The sequence below is a fragment of the Candida jiufengensis genome, assembly GCF_024610255.1.
Source record: "Candida jiufengensis strain CBS 10846 chromosome Unknown scaffold4, whole genome shotgun sequence".
Taxonomy (NCBI): domain Eukaryota; kingdom Fungi; phylum Ascomycota; class Pichiomycetes; order Serinales; family Debaryomycetaceae; genus Lodderomyces; species Lodderomyces jiufengensis.
Genome location: NW_026261559.1, coordinates 872,309 through 886,876, shown reverse-complemented (window position 1 = coordinate 886,876; position 14,568 = coordinate 872,309). Strand labels below are relative to the sequence as shown.

At 28.0% G+C, this 14,568-nt stretch overlaps 6 protein-coding genes across 6 annotated transcripts; 4 read left to right on the top strand and 2 right to left on the bottom strand. All coding sequences in view use genetic code 12, as the record gives it.

Moving 5' to 3' along the window:
• Positions 1 to 704: 704 nt before the first annotated feature.
• Positions 705 to 2,207, top strand: KGF54_002316 (uncharacterized protein; the record flags this gene model as incomplete). Its single annotated transcript, XM_051762783.1, has 1 exon — positions 705 to 2,207. One exon carries the CDS (start codon positions 705 to 707, stop codon positions 2,205 to 2,207), a length of 1,503 nt encoding a protein of 500 aa, XP_051620828.1.
• Positions 2,208 to 2,691: 484 nt separating this feature from the next.
• Positions 2,692 to 6,327, top strand: KGF54_002315 (uncharacterized protein; the record flags this gene model as incomplete). The annotated part of the gene is made up of 1 exon (XM_051762782.1): positions 2,692 to 6,327. One exon carries the CDS (start codon positions 2,692 to 2,694, stop codon positions 6,325 to 6,327), a length of 3,636 nt encoding a protein of 1,211 aa, XP_051620827.1.
• A 411-nt stretch (positions 6,328 to 6,738) lies between these two features.
• Positions 6,739 to 7,242, top strand: KGF54_002314 (uncharacterized protein; the record flags this gene model as incomplete). The annotated part of the gene is made up of 1 exon (XM_051762781.1): positions 6,739 to 7,242. One exon carries the CDS (start codon positions 6,739 to 6,741, stop codon positions 7,240 to 7,242), a length of 504 nt encoding a protein of 167 aa, XP_051620826.1.
• Positions 7,243 to 9,198: 1,956 nt separating this feature from the next.
• On the top strand, positions 9,199 to 10,854 carry MUP1 (Mup1p; the record flags this gene model as incomplete). Its single annotated transcript, XM_051762780.1, has 1 exon — positions 9,199 to 10,854. One exon carries the CDS (start codon positions 9,199 to 9,201, stop codon positions 10,852 to 10,854), a length of 1,656 nt encoding a protein of 551 aa, XP_051620825.1.
• A 375-nt stretch (positions 10,855 to 11,229) lies between these two features.
• Positions 11,230 to 11,652, bottom strand: KGF54_002312 (mitochondrial 54S ribosomal protein mL43; the record flags this gene model as incomplete). The annotated part of the gene is made up of 1 exon (XM_051762779.1): positions 11,230 to 11,652. One exon carries the CDS (start codon positions 11,650 to 11,652, stop codon positions 11,230 to 11,232), a length of 423 nt encoding a protein of 140 aa, XP_051620824.1.
• Positions 11,653 to 12,873: 1,221 nt separating this feature from the next.
• ZCF3 (Zcf3p) lies at positions 12,874 to 13,677 on the bottom strand (the record flags this gene model as incomplete). Its single annotated transcript, XM_051762778.1, has 1 exon — positions 12,874 to 13,677. One exon carries the CDS (start codon positions 13,675 to 13,677, stop codon positions 12,874 to 12,876), a length of 804 nt encoding a protein of 267 aa, XP_051620823.1.
• Positions 13,678 to 14,568: the final 891 nt, after the last annotated feature.

Genomic DNA, 14,568 nt, shown 5'->3' with positions numbered 1-14,568 from the left:
AAGTATGTATTGATTGAGTTTTTTAAATATTGGAAAATTTCAAAATAAGAAATTTAAGGAAATTGATTTAAAATACCAAGATAAAAATTTGAACTCTTGGAAGATACGAATAAAGAATTTATTGAACGTAAAAACTAATTTTCACTATGAAAGGATTTTAACAAGATCTTGACACATGCAATACAGATATAGGACTTTCAAAACTTTATTGTATTAATAATAAATTTAATTAGTGGGGAAGGTTCGAACAACAAACTTCTTAATATTCTAACAGTTTAATGAATAAGTTGTATAATATTATTTATATATACTTGAAAATTATCTAAAAGATAAAAAAGGAAAAATAGAATAAAAAAAAAGATAATAATAAAAAAATATTTTATTTTAGTTTTTTCTTTCCCCACAATAAATTATTTTTATAATTAGAGTACTAAATTTATATTTATTATAAATACAATCAATAAATATGCAAAAAATATTTATATCATGTTGTTAATTTGAATAAAGTAAAAGCAATAACAAACCTTTTTAACCATTATAGGAACATCATCTGATTCAATACTATTATACAATATATAATCCATTCATTATATGATTTATCCTTATTTATATGATTATTTCCAAAATCAAATTTTAATAATTATATGACTAACAAGTAATTTATAGTTCAATCTTAAAATAAATAACTATAACAACCAACTACAATGATACTATCTCACAATTCACAGGATTCATCATCACCATCAAATTTACCAGAATATTCAAAACCAGCAGAAATACTACCTAATTATGTTTCGTCAATAAATTATTATGGATTAGCCCTTATTAAAACTGAGTTTAATACCCCATACCATTACAATGGTACTAATAGATCATGGAGACCAGTATTATTACATATGAATTCAACTCAGTTAAAAATTTATAGTATTAATGGCGATAAAAAATTAAAAGAATTGATATTAAATTTATATTTTGAATTGAATAACTTGAATCAATTGACAATAGATGTTAATACGGAGTTTAGAAATAAAAATGGGTTTAATTTTAGCTCAACAAATTCTTGCAATAACGAATTAAATGATCTTTTCGCGGGAGACGCTTATGGTTGTAACATTAATACATTTGATCCGAATAAAAATTCATCAGTATTAAATCAAACAAGTTTTGATAAATTAAAGACGAAATTAAAGAATAACAAAAACCAAAAGATTTTGTCAAATATAAAAAGCTACTACGAAATTTTAAAGGACAATCAATTACTATTTGAAGCAAATGATGAAAAAACAGAAACCTTCAACAAATTTAAGGGTTCATTATTACATTCTTATAGTTTAACAAATTTACAAATTGGTGAAGCTCCATCATTAAACCAATTAATATCCGCAATGTACAAAGAAGATAATAACAACTCATCAATTTTAAATCAAACTTCATCATTAGTAAAATATAAAAATTGTTTGAGGTTAAGAATTGAATACAAACAAATATTATTACAATTTTGGTCATTTAATTCAATGATTAATTGGTTTAGAAATTTATCAATTGGTAAAGATTTAAGTACACCATTGGAATTAAGAACGGTCACAAAATTAAAATCAATACCTTCTAGATATTCAAATAGAAATAATGCATTATTAGCTGCTACAGCCGCAGCTGCATGTCATGGTAGAGGATCCTTTTCATCAACATCACAATCTTTCACAGAGGAAGTAGATTTAGCTAGATCAAGTTTATTAACTCACAAAGATTACGACTCTGATATCATGAGTTCAACTTCATCCCTAATTGAACAAGATTCAATTTTTGATAATAGAAGAGAATCAATAACATCAACATCCACAACCACATCAAATGAAGAATTGAATTCAAAGTCTCCACAATATATAACAATAAATGGCTATGAATTTTTCACAAAAGACTTTAGTTATTCACCAATTGAAAAACAATATATTTCAAATTGTATACCAGATTTAAATTCTTATGATAGATGGAATGGAAAATTATGTACAATAAGTAATGTTGAAAATTTTTTAAAAGATGAAAGAAATTTCAAAAATAATAAAGATGTTTTCATAAGTTATACAACTTTAAATGATTTAGTTTTGGGGTTTGATAAAAAATTTTTAAATCAATCTCATAACAAATTATATACTACAAGAACTTTTTTAATTCATCAAAGTGGATTAGTTGGAATTGCACAAGATTAGAATAGATAATTACATTAATGATACTGAATGACTTTTTATAGATTAATCGATTCTTCTATACTATGTATTTATTGATCCTCTTGTAGAGCCATTTCTCATGGTTCAATTATAATATTTTCTTCAATTAATATAATCATTAAAACAATTTGGTCTTGTCTCACTAAATTTTAAGGCAAAAACAAACAGTGGTGTTCTTTTTAGTTTGTGTAACAATTTTATTTTTTTGAAATTTTTCGATTTTTTCTTTTTTTTAACTTAATTTTTTTTTTTTACAACCAAAAATTAATCAACATTAAATATCAACTAGGATCTCATTAATTAGATAGATATATCAAAAAAAGAGGTTTTTCAAACTAGACCAATTCAACCTAAATTAATTCATCCTAATCAATTAATTTTCTTGCTGCTTATATTATATTTTATTATAAAAAGCATTGTCCATTTGTTTCCTACTTAATTTCCTGTTCTTTTATAAAGTATAAATATGCCAACTCCTGCTGAAATTATTGCAGCTCGTCTCAATCGTTCTGAAGACAATGAAGAACCAACTTGGGTTGAAGAAACTGAAGAACAAGTTAATACTAGAACTTCAACTCCTTCAATTAGTGATGAATCTGCTTTTCCAGCATTAGGTTTAAGAAATTCAACCAATTCTTCAAATAATTCTTCACCATCAAATTCTTCATGGGGTCCAAAAATGAAAAGTCCGGCTACTACAAGTACTCCAAAATTAAATAAAAATGGAGTTTTTAATTCAAGTAATGGATTTACTAAAAAGACAAAAGTTTCAAATATTCAAGAAGCTTTTTCATTAGATGTTGAAGATCAATTAAATGTTGCAAGACCTGAATTTGTTAAAATTTTAACTTTTATTAAACAAGACACTAAAACCAATATTGAATGGACTACTTCTGAACATACCAAAAAGAGAACTTTTTTAATTAGTGGTAAACAAGAAGATGTTAAATTAGCCAAAAGATTAGTTATTAAAAAATTAACAAAACCAGTTAAAATTAAATTTTCAGTTCCTGCAAAATTAAGATCAAGAATTATTGGTCAAGGTGGTAAAAATTTAAAACCAATTATTCAACAAAATGAGGTTAAAATTGAAATTGGTGATGAAGAAGAAGAAATTGAAACCACTGAAGAAGATGAAGATGATTTATTTAATTCAATTGTTTATATTACTATTGATGGTGATACTGAAGGTTCGAAACGTGCTAAAAATCAAATCTTGGCTATTGTTAAAGAAGAAACTAAAAACTTATCAACTAAAATTTTATTGAGTGAAAAAGTTAAACCATTTGCTATTAATGCCTTACACACAATTGTTGAAAACAACAAGGAAATTGATTTTTCAATTCCAGATTACAAATCTAATAGAAATGCAATAACTTTAGTTGGTGATCGTGAATCAGTATTAAAAGTTAAATCAGAAATTAAATCGGTATTAGATAAATTACAAGATAAAATTGTTATTGAAGAAATTCCAATTCCTCAAACTAAACATCAATTTTTACCAATTGATGATGTATTAAATCACTGTAATGTCTTGATTCAATTACCAAAAGGTGAAGAAACTAATGTTAAATTTATAGGTGAAAAAAAACATATCAAATTAGCTCAAGAAGAAGCAAGAAAAGTTACTTCATCATATAAAGTTGAAGTTTTGGATATGTCAAAAGCTCATAAAGGTAATTTGAAACATGTCAAAGCAGTTGCCTTATTATTAAACAAAACTGGAGCTTTTAAATCAATTGCTGAAGCTAATGATGTTGTTATTAATGCTCCATCTAAAAAAGATTTATCTTCAAGTAATAACTCAATACCTATTGAAATTGTATCAAAAGGGGATGACGATAAAATTAAAGCAGCTAGAAAATCAATTGTAACTCAAGTTAACAATATTAAACCAGATCAAACTAAAACTATTGATGATATTGAACCGTTTTTAATTAATAAAGTTGATGAAACCATCGGCTCAATAGCCAAAGCGGAGAAAGTTGAATATGTCATATTAGACAACACCATAACTTTATTTAATGCTGAAAATAAACAAGAAGATGCTGATGATTTTGATGATTTTGAAACCACTTCTACAGATAATTTTGATAAAGTTAATCGAGAATTGAATAAATTAAGAGAATTAGCTAATAATTTATCATCAACTACCATAACAATTGAATCAAAAGATCAAGAGCATATTTCAGGTCCAAATGGAACAACTTTAAGGTCTATTTTATCATCAGTTGAACCAAACTCAGTAGTTGTCAAATTACACTCAAACGCTGATGGTAAATCTGAAAATGAAGTTTATATTCATGGTTTAAAAACTTCAGTTACTGCTGTGAAAAAGGAAATAGATGCAGTATTAGCTGACTTGAAAGAGTATCCAGATGGGTTTACAACTACCATACAAGTTCCATCACAAGTTGTTTCAAGATTAATTGGTAAAAATGGAAGTTATTTAACTTCATTACGTGATGAATTTGGAGTTAAAATCGATGTACCAGAAGTAAATAAAAAAGAAGAGTCGGGAGATAAAATTGATATCACCATAAAAGGTATTAAAAAGAATGTTGAAGAAGCTAAAACTAAAATTGCTTCCACCACTAAAAAATGGGCCGATGAAACTTTAGTACGTTTAAAAATTGAAAATCAATATCATCGTAGAATGATTGGTGCTCAAGGCAAATACATTCATCGTTTACAAGATAAATATAATGTCAAAATTAGATTCCCATCAAGTGATTTTGATTCTTCAAGTGGTAATGCTTTTGCTGATGCTCCTAAATCAAAAGATGAAGTTACCATAAAAGGTCCATCTAAAAATGTTGCTAAAGCAGAGGAAGAATTAAAAGAATTATATCAATTTGAAAAAGAAAATGGTTTTACTGAAACCTTACAAATTCCATCAAAAGCTATCTCAAGAGTTATTGGTAAAAATGGTGATACCATAAAAGATATTGCTGATGGTACTGGTATTGAATATAAATTTAAAAGAGATTCACCTAATGATCAAGATACTAATGGATTTGTTGAAGTTGAATTAACTGGTTCAAAATCTGCATTAAAAGAAGCTAAAACAAAAATTAATGATATTATTAATGAAGTTGAAAATTTCATTGTTCGTTCAATTGTTGTTGATCCAAAATATCATCGTGATTTAGTTGGTCAATCAGGTTCAACAATGAAACAAATAATTAAAAATGCCGGTGGTGAAGATGTACCAAGAAATAGATATCATAAATTATTAACTATACCTAATGAAGGTTCAGGATCTAATGAAGTTGTATCACAAGGTGATAAATCAATTGTTGATAAAATTATAAGTCAAATTGAAAAAATCATAAAAAATAAAGAAGCTTCAGTAGTTGAAGAAATTGAATTACCAAAAGAAAAACATAGATTAATTATTGGTCCAAATGGTTCAATTCGTCAATCATTACAAACTGAATATAACATTACATTAGACATTCCAAGACCAAATGATGAATCAACAATTGTTAAAATTAATGGATTACCTGAAAACGTTGCGAATGTTAAAACCAAAATTGAAGAATTAACAAAAGATGATTGGTTAAGTTCAATTGATATCCCAACGAAATATCATTCATTAATTAGTGATCGTGGAGCAATTTTCAAAAAATTGAAAAATGAATTTGGTGTTGAGGTTACTCATGGTAATTTAACAAGACAAGCTAGTAAATTATCATCTATTATCTCGAATCCCCCATCAAATGCATATCCTGAAGAAGAAGAATCATATAAATTCACACTTGAAGAATTCAACACCACTGAACCAAATCAAGAATCTACTATACCATGGAGATTTAAAGGTTCAGAAGAATCAGTTTCAAAAGTTGAAAAATTAATCAAAAAAAAACTTGAAAAATTAAAATCAAGTTCAAATTATATTGGATGGATTTATGTTAATAAAACAAATTCATTTTCTAAAATTATTGGACCACAAGGTTCCAAAATAAATCAATTAAGAAATAAAAATAATTGTTTTATTCAAGTTCCAAATTCAAATGATAAATTTGCTAATTTTATTTTCACATTTGGCTTAAAAGATGATTTAATTAAATTAAATGAACAAATTAAATCATTGATTTGATTTGATGGGTGTATATTAGAAAAAACATTTAAAGGGTTGTTAAAATTTAAAGTATATAAGATCAAAAAAGTTAAATTACAACTAGTATATAAAAATTTAATAAAGTAAAATTTCGTAATATCTAATATTTACGGCTGTTCGTGCTTAACACTCTAATATTTCGGTTCGTATTATTCTTTCTTTCCTTGTACTCGACTGTGCCCCCAGTTTTTTTATTTTGTGCTTTGAAAAATGACTATTATGCAAATCGTTTAATTTTAGTATCATTAATTTTAATTAACAATTTTAGAATAAAAGAACTATGATGATAATTCTAAAAATAAAATAGATATATAAACATTATCATCTCTTATTTTTTACACCAATTGAACTTTTTTATATTATTCAACTTTTACACACAAATATATGATAATGTTTGTAGTAGCATCAGCAATAGCTATAGGAGCAATAGCTCATGAAAGACATAAAAAAAAAAGAAAAGCAAAATTAAATAACAATAAACAACAATCAATAGAAACTTATCAAAGATTACAACAACAACAACAAACAAATGGATTTAGAAGACCACCTCAACAATATGGTGGACCACCACCACAAAATTATGGTAGATCAAATAATAATAATGTTCATCGTAAAAGACCAATGCCTCAACAACAATATAGGGGGAATTATGCTCAATCACAACATCCACAACAACAACATCTTCAAGTACCACATCAACAACAACCTAATAAAATTAATAGACCATCACAACAACAAGGTGGTCAAGTCAACTACAATAGACAGGGTAGAACTAATAATGTTGCTAGTTCAAATAATAGAAGAACTCAAAACCAAGCACCACCTCGTTCTCCAGTTAGATCAATGCTTAGAGAAGATGAAACTCATGATCCACCACCTGCTTATACTCCTTAGCTTACATTATGTTAAATAAATAACGTTGAGTTCGGTCAAAGAATTGATTGGTCGGTTATTTGGTTTTTTGCTTTTAATTCTGATTTATTGTTGATATCTGTATAGATTATTATTTGAATACAAATACTTTGCATTTACATTGTTTATGAAACTAGATGTATGTTGAATTAACCTACTATGTGCACTTGATATGCTTGTTATCTTCGTAATCGCAAAATTGAATTTTGCTATGATGTCATGACTAAAATTTGCGACAGTGTCAAAATTTAGAATCTGAAACACGACACTTTATAATTTTTTTTATTTTCTATACATTATTATACTCTACTCTAAAATCAGCAATCAAGTGTACATTTCACTTACAATCAGGAAATTCAAACCTAGCTAAGACTCGCAAGACTTTAACTTAATTAAGTATTGTATTGTTATGAAAATTTGTCCAAATGTTACTTCCTGCATAAAAAAATTCTACTATATGAACACTAGACAATTTTTAAGTTTGAAAAGCTACGTTCTACGATTTTTACAGTATATAAGGATAAGGATGCTATCTTATTTCTTGAGTGCAGATTTTTCATCTCCTTATCATTTGACAAATTCCTATAGCCACAACGACTTTAGTGACTTAAATGATGACATGCATATACTCTTGGCATGACCAAATGATTTGAATTTTAAAATCATTGAATCTGGAGAATTGCAAATGAGCTTAATACGGCGCCAAATAATGCAACATGAAAAATCAATCTAGATCTCCAGATCGTAGATTCAAGATTAAAAATCTATCAAATATCACAAAGTATGAACCAAAAAGGAAGATACGACGCATCGAAAAGTTTTCACTATTGTTTCAGATGAGTTTATATCAATATTAAAAAGGGTCAAAACTCATTAAATAGCCGCCACAATTGAACGGAAGTATAATTCCCAGAGTTTTATACATTAAGTTTATTAGATCTAATCCCCTTATTAATCTTCGCTATCGTTTAAGATCTACAAAGTAAAAGAAATTAATTTAAAGAAAAAGATCTTCCACAAGGTAAAATTCTCTAATGCCAAATATTCGTATCAAACATGTGATCAAAAATTGTTAAAAAATTTGACCACTAGCTAGAAAAGGAAAGGCGGTAGTTGATTTTTTTTTTTGTTTGCAGTACTTTTATAAAAATAAATATAAAATTTCTCCGATGACTTCTAAATATTAAGCCTACAATTTTGGATTTTATTTATCCGAGATGAAGCTGTCAAAAATATTTTTTAACATAAATAGAGAATTGAAAAAATAATGGATTGACGTCTTGTGACAAATAAATAAATACAACTAGTTATAGTCAATACTCAAACGATTGAATGAGTGATCTAATTGTAGTCTAGTGCCTCTTGGGTTGCTTTCTATTTAAATTGTTGTGGTATTTCAGGTCCAGAAAAAATATAGTTGTGCTAATTTAATGAATTCTAAAAATGCCGTTTTCTGTTACGTTTCTATAATTAAGTCTTTGTTAAATTAAGATGCCTTATAAAATTAAACTTTAAAATTGTAACGTTTTCCATCATTGTGTAACTGCCACAATTATTATTATTTAATTTAAGTAAAGTTGCATTTAAAAGAAATACTTTTTTTTATTTTTTTTTTTGCAATTTATTGCAACAAAGAATATATAAAGATCATGGAGAATCTTCCATCTACAACAATGTATATTTTCTCAACGTTTTCTCAGTGTATCAAATTCAATTATACAATAAACTCATTATAAAGATTAATTTAAAGGAGCCAATTTGTGAATCAAATTTACCTATACATTAAACTCATCATAATCTAAATTTAGAGTGATCAATCTATTACTGAAATCAATTTATTAATAATATCAATTTCTGAGATAAAGGTTTATTACATTTGAAATAACATCACAATCTTCGGCACACAAGCAATACACACATCAACAAAGGCAGTAAATCATGGGGTTTTCAGATATATATAAATTCCTGAGCACCACACATTCAGAAAAGAATCCAGAAGAGAGTTTTGATAATCATAGTCAATTAAGTTCAAGTTCTGAAAAACATGGAATTATTCAAGTAGATAAGAATGTTAAGGAGATTGGTATAGTTTCTGCTTCCTTCCTTATGCTCAATAGAATGTTAGGAGCAGGTGTTTTTTCCACACCAGCAGTAATTTTAAGTTTAAGTGGAAGTGTGGGTACTTCACTTTTGCTCTGGGTATTGGGATCAGTTGTTGCTTTCTCAGGATTATTGTGTTATATGGAACTTGGAACAGCTTTACCGAGAAATGGAGGTGAAAAGAACTATCTTGAATACATGTTTAAAAAACCAAAATTTTTAGTCACCGCTATGTATGCTTCATACGTCTTCTTCCTTGGATGGGCCAGTGGCAACAGTATTGTGACCGCAGAATTCATCCTTAACGCAGCTGGTAAAGAGCCTGGTCAATGGAACTCAAGAGGTATTGGTTTGGCAGTTATTACTTTTGCATTTTTAATAAATGCTATAAATGTAAAAGCTGGTTTATTTTTAGCAAATGCCTTAGGAATCTTCAAAATTGGAATAGTATTATTCATCACTGTAACGGGTTGGGTTGCTTTGGGTGGAGGTATAAAGACAAACAACTTTCAACCAACTGGTAATTTTCATAATGCATTTTCTGGGGAAGCTCCAACTGGATTTGGTGTTGTCAACGCATTATATAATATTATTTGGTCATATGTTGGTTATTCCAATGCTAATTATGCTTTAGGTGAAATCAAAAATCCTCAAAAGGTCTTGAAAGTTGCAGCTCCAACAGCTTTCATTAGTTTAGCTATAATTTATATGTTTGTTAATATTGCATATTTCGCAGTCGTTCCAAAAGAGGAAATTGTTAATTCAGGTAGAATTGTTGCGGCTTTATTTTTCAAATACGCTTTCGGAGATAAAGCCGAAAAAGCCGCATCAGTTTTTGTTGCATTATCAGCTTGGGCAAATGTTATGTCAGTTATATTTTCACAAGGTAGAATTATTCAACAATTAGGTCGTGAAGGTGCTTTACCATTTTCAAGATTTTTTGCAACTTCAAAACCATTTGGTACTCCATTTGTTGGATTATTTCAACATTGGATCGTTTGTATTGTAACAATCTTAGCTCCTCCACCAGGTGATGCTTATAATTTTATATTGAATTTGATATCCTATCCATTAAATGTGGTCAATACTACAATTGCAGCTGGATTGATATACATATACTACAAAAAATTCAGAGGTCAAACGGATTGGAATCCACCAATTAAAGCTAGTTTTCCAGTTGTTGTTTTTTTCTTTTTAGCTTCGTTATATTTGATCGCTGCACCATACATTCCACCACAAGATGGTCAAAAAGTTTATAATAGTATGCCATATTGGATTCATGCCGTTGTTACTTGGGGTGTTTTTGGAATTGGTTTAGTATATTGGGTAGTTTGGGTTAAAATTTTACCATACTTCGGTGGATATAAATTAATCGCAAAAGAAATATTAGGTGATGATGGATTTTGGAGAAATAAAATTTATAAAGTCTCAAAAGATTCAATTGATGCTGATCTTTCCTCAGAAATTCAAGATGGAGGAGAAGTTATTCATTAAACAAACTATCAACAAGCTGTTATTCAACCTAGGTAGTATTTATTTCTTGTAATTTTGTATATTAGTTTAGAAGGGTTAATTGAGCGTTTTATTAAATAAATAGTATAATTAGATCAAATTTTATGATGTAGATTTCTACTTACAATTCCTCTCACTGAAGGCAGTTATAACAATAGATACTGTTGGTACGCACTTATTCTGCCGACGTTCGGTGGTGAGTCGACTATACAGCCTAGTTATCTAAAGATTTTTTTGCTTTCGGCTCCTCACAAACAGCATGTAAAATTTCAGACAGTATACTATATTCTGATGTCCATTATTTAAATCGTTAATTATTCATTAAATTTTCTATATACATGGTGCAAAACTTTTTCATTATATATTATATCTATGTCCTTTAGGAGCGTGTAATGGTGACCATATACCTCTAACAGAATCATTTTCAGATACAACTTTATGATTACATTTAAATAAATCATTACCAGATCTTTGAATATATTCATTAATTTTATTTACAATGTCATTAGTTTTTAAATTTTTTATATCAACCTCTTGAGCCTTGGAATTATTATAATGAAAAATCAATTTGGGATGTCCTTGTCTTTTTAAGATTTCAAAAGTTGTTTGTGGTATTGATTCTGCTATTTTATTTATTTGTCCATTTGTTAATAATTGTCTTAAACCTTGTGATGATCCTCCCCAATTACAATATTGTAGCGTTAGTTTATGACATGGATGTACAAATGCTCCCACTCCGTTTCTCGATATTGATTTCGTCGCTATTGCTTTTACTGGCATTTTTATACTGTGTTGTAGATTTACGTGATTGATAAATTATTGTTAGTTAGGACTTGATTTAGTTTAGTTTTAATTTTTACTGAAATTTTTTTTTTCTACCACTAATAGATTAAGTCGTGCGAATACAAACAAAAAAAATATAGTTTCAATATTTGCAGCCAAACAAATCAAAGAACTCTTTTTACAGTGCCATAATTTGACTGCGTAACAAGAAGGCAAGGTTCTATTTTGTTCTCAAACAGAAGGAATTGAACTAATTTTTTTTGTATTAGTTAATTTGACCGCTAAAATAAATGATTGTGACAAAATATTTTCAAAATGTTTTCTCCACGACAGCGTTGATACTAAGGTTAAGTAGATGCGTAGGTTTTGCACTCTTGATTTGGGTCCTAGATTTGTTGGTCAATCTAGCAGGATAAGTATGTAAAATGGAGCTAAGAATAGCTTTACCTAGGAACGGAGGTGAAAAGAACCATCTCTTTAAGAAGCCGAGATCCTCAGTTACTGCTATGCTTCATCTGATCTTTTTTAAGAGATAATGAATTATTACGGCAGAATTCATCCTTAACGCAGCTGGTAAAGAGCCTGGTCAATGGAACTCAAGAGGTATTGGTTTGGCAGTTATTACTTTTGCATTTTTAATAAATGCTATAAATGTAAGAGCTCTTTTTGTGTCGAAATTCTGACACATGATATTCTCGTTGTGAAATTTCATAGCATCTTGAACGCTCTATTCGATAATATATTCACTCTCTATCGTATTTCATCAGAAAATTGTAATAATTTAATGTGAGTATCATGTCATATTTGTATTGTTCTTTTTATACACGCATTATCAATTTGATCTATTAACATTATTTAAAAATTTCTTTTTTCCTTATTCTCGTTTTTAATTATCAATTGACGTAAATTGTGGATCTTGCTTTCTTTTATTATTATTATTTATGTTAATCAACTTGAAAATAGAAATACAAAGAAAAAAAAAATAAATTTGCCGCATTAAAAAAAGGCTCAAAATAGTAATTAATAGAATTTATGAGAATATATAAAATAAATTTATAGTTATGACTAAATAAGGAACTTATGGGTTTAAAAGTAGGGATGTAATTTGAAGACGTCAAATGTTTGTTTAATACATTAAGGGAACTAATATGAACTGTTTACAACCTTGACCTATATAGAAAAAAACCCAAAAAATCCCAAATAAATGCAAAACTAACCTTAATTTTTAATGTCACATAAAGCTTTTCGAGAATTAAAACTTGAAATTATAAACCTTGTTTTGTTTTCAACTGGTCGTACTGAATTTACTTGTGAATTGTTGTTGTTACTTGTGATTTGAGTTCCCAAATTAATTTGAAATTTTGATTCTTCAATATTTTCTTCTTTTGAACCTCGTACATTACTATCTTTCGCGTGTAACTTGTAGTTGAAATTTAATGGAGGCAAATTCATATAACTTATATTGTTGGTTGGACTATTTGGATGACTAAATGTAGAAACTGGTGATTGAATAGGACTTGGATATGGATTAATTTGTTGTGGTTCAGGTTCAGGAGTGATTTGTTGTTGTAGTAATTCTCTCTTACTTGTTATTGGTGATATTTGTTGATTGATGGGTGATGCTAATAATGAATTTATATCACATTTTGTTGATCTAGTTATTGTGGTAGGTTCTATATTTGTGCATGACTTTATTTCTTTAAATTCTTTTAATTCCTTTGGTTGTGTTTCTTTCTTCGTAACAGGTTCTGGCCAACAACAATCTAAGAAATTTCTAGTACAGGCTTGACATTTACCATTTACTTTATCTTCATCACATTTTTTCTTCCTTTTTCTACAAGTAAAACAACCTGTTTTAGTTCTTCTCTTAATTTGACTTTCATCCTTCCTTATTTTAGTTGGTTTTGTGATTTTTTTACTTGAGTTTAATTTTTTTATAGTTGAAACATTTTGATTTTGAGTTGTGGTAGGTTTAACTGCAATATTAAGAACTTGTTGATAAGTTCTATAATTCAAATCCATTATTGATAATTATGACTGAATGATATAAAGAAAAGATGTAAAAATTTTCAATATTTATGTAATTTTTATTTTTTTTTATTTTTAAGTATATACTTCGGTGTTTATTATATGAATACGTAAATACTTAAAGCTTACTTAAAATGGAATGAGAAATCGAACGCGAATGTAACACAGAAAAAAATTTACGTCATTTTTTTGATGACAATCAATTACACGACACTTACCTCGCAGTCAAATCTGAAACATGATATTTTTTAAATTTCAGGTATGAAAAAAAAATCCAACTGACCAAAGTTAACGAAAACGGAAGATAAATAATCTTTAGAGTAGATTACGACCTACTGGTACATATAGAATTTGATTTAAGGCACAAACGTTTGTTTCGTATTGGATATATATAGCTATGTATATACGAAATAAACCCCAGCATCTTGCTGAATACTTTGAAAATCACATTTTTAGATTAAACTGGTTTGATGTGACCTAAGGCTTGTTCTAAATCACCAGGAGTATATTCTTCTTTGTTTAAATCCTCAATATTGGCAATTGGTCTTTCACCCAAAACACTGATTCTAAAAGCATGTCTAACTTCTCCATCTTCAGTATCAAAAGTCTAAAAAAAAGTTGTTAGTATAAAATATTCAAAAATTAAAAAAATCTTGATAAAAAAGTTCAACAAGGTTCAAAAGAACACCAAGAACTCGAATAACATCAAGAACAGGATAAAATATACCGACCGCTGAGTGTGACACCAGGTTGTTTGCATGAACAGAATGATCTAAAGTATCGAAAGATGCTCAAAACAAGATTTTAAAATGTAAAACAAGACGCAGAAAAATATACTAAATTTTGATTCTGCATATAAGAAGTTCTGAATATTGCAAATTTACG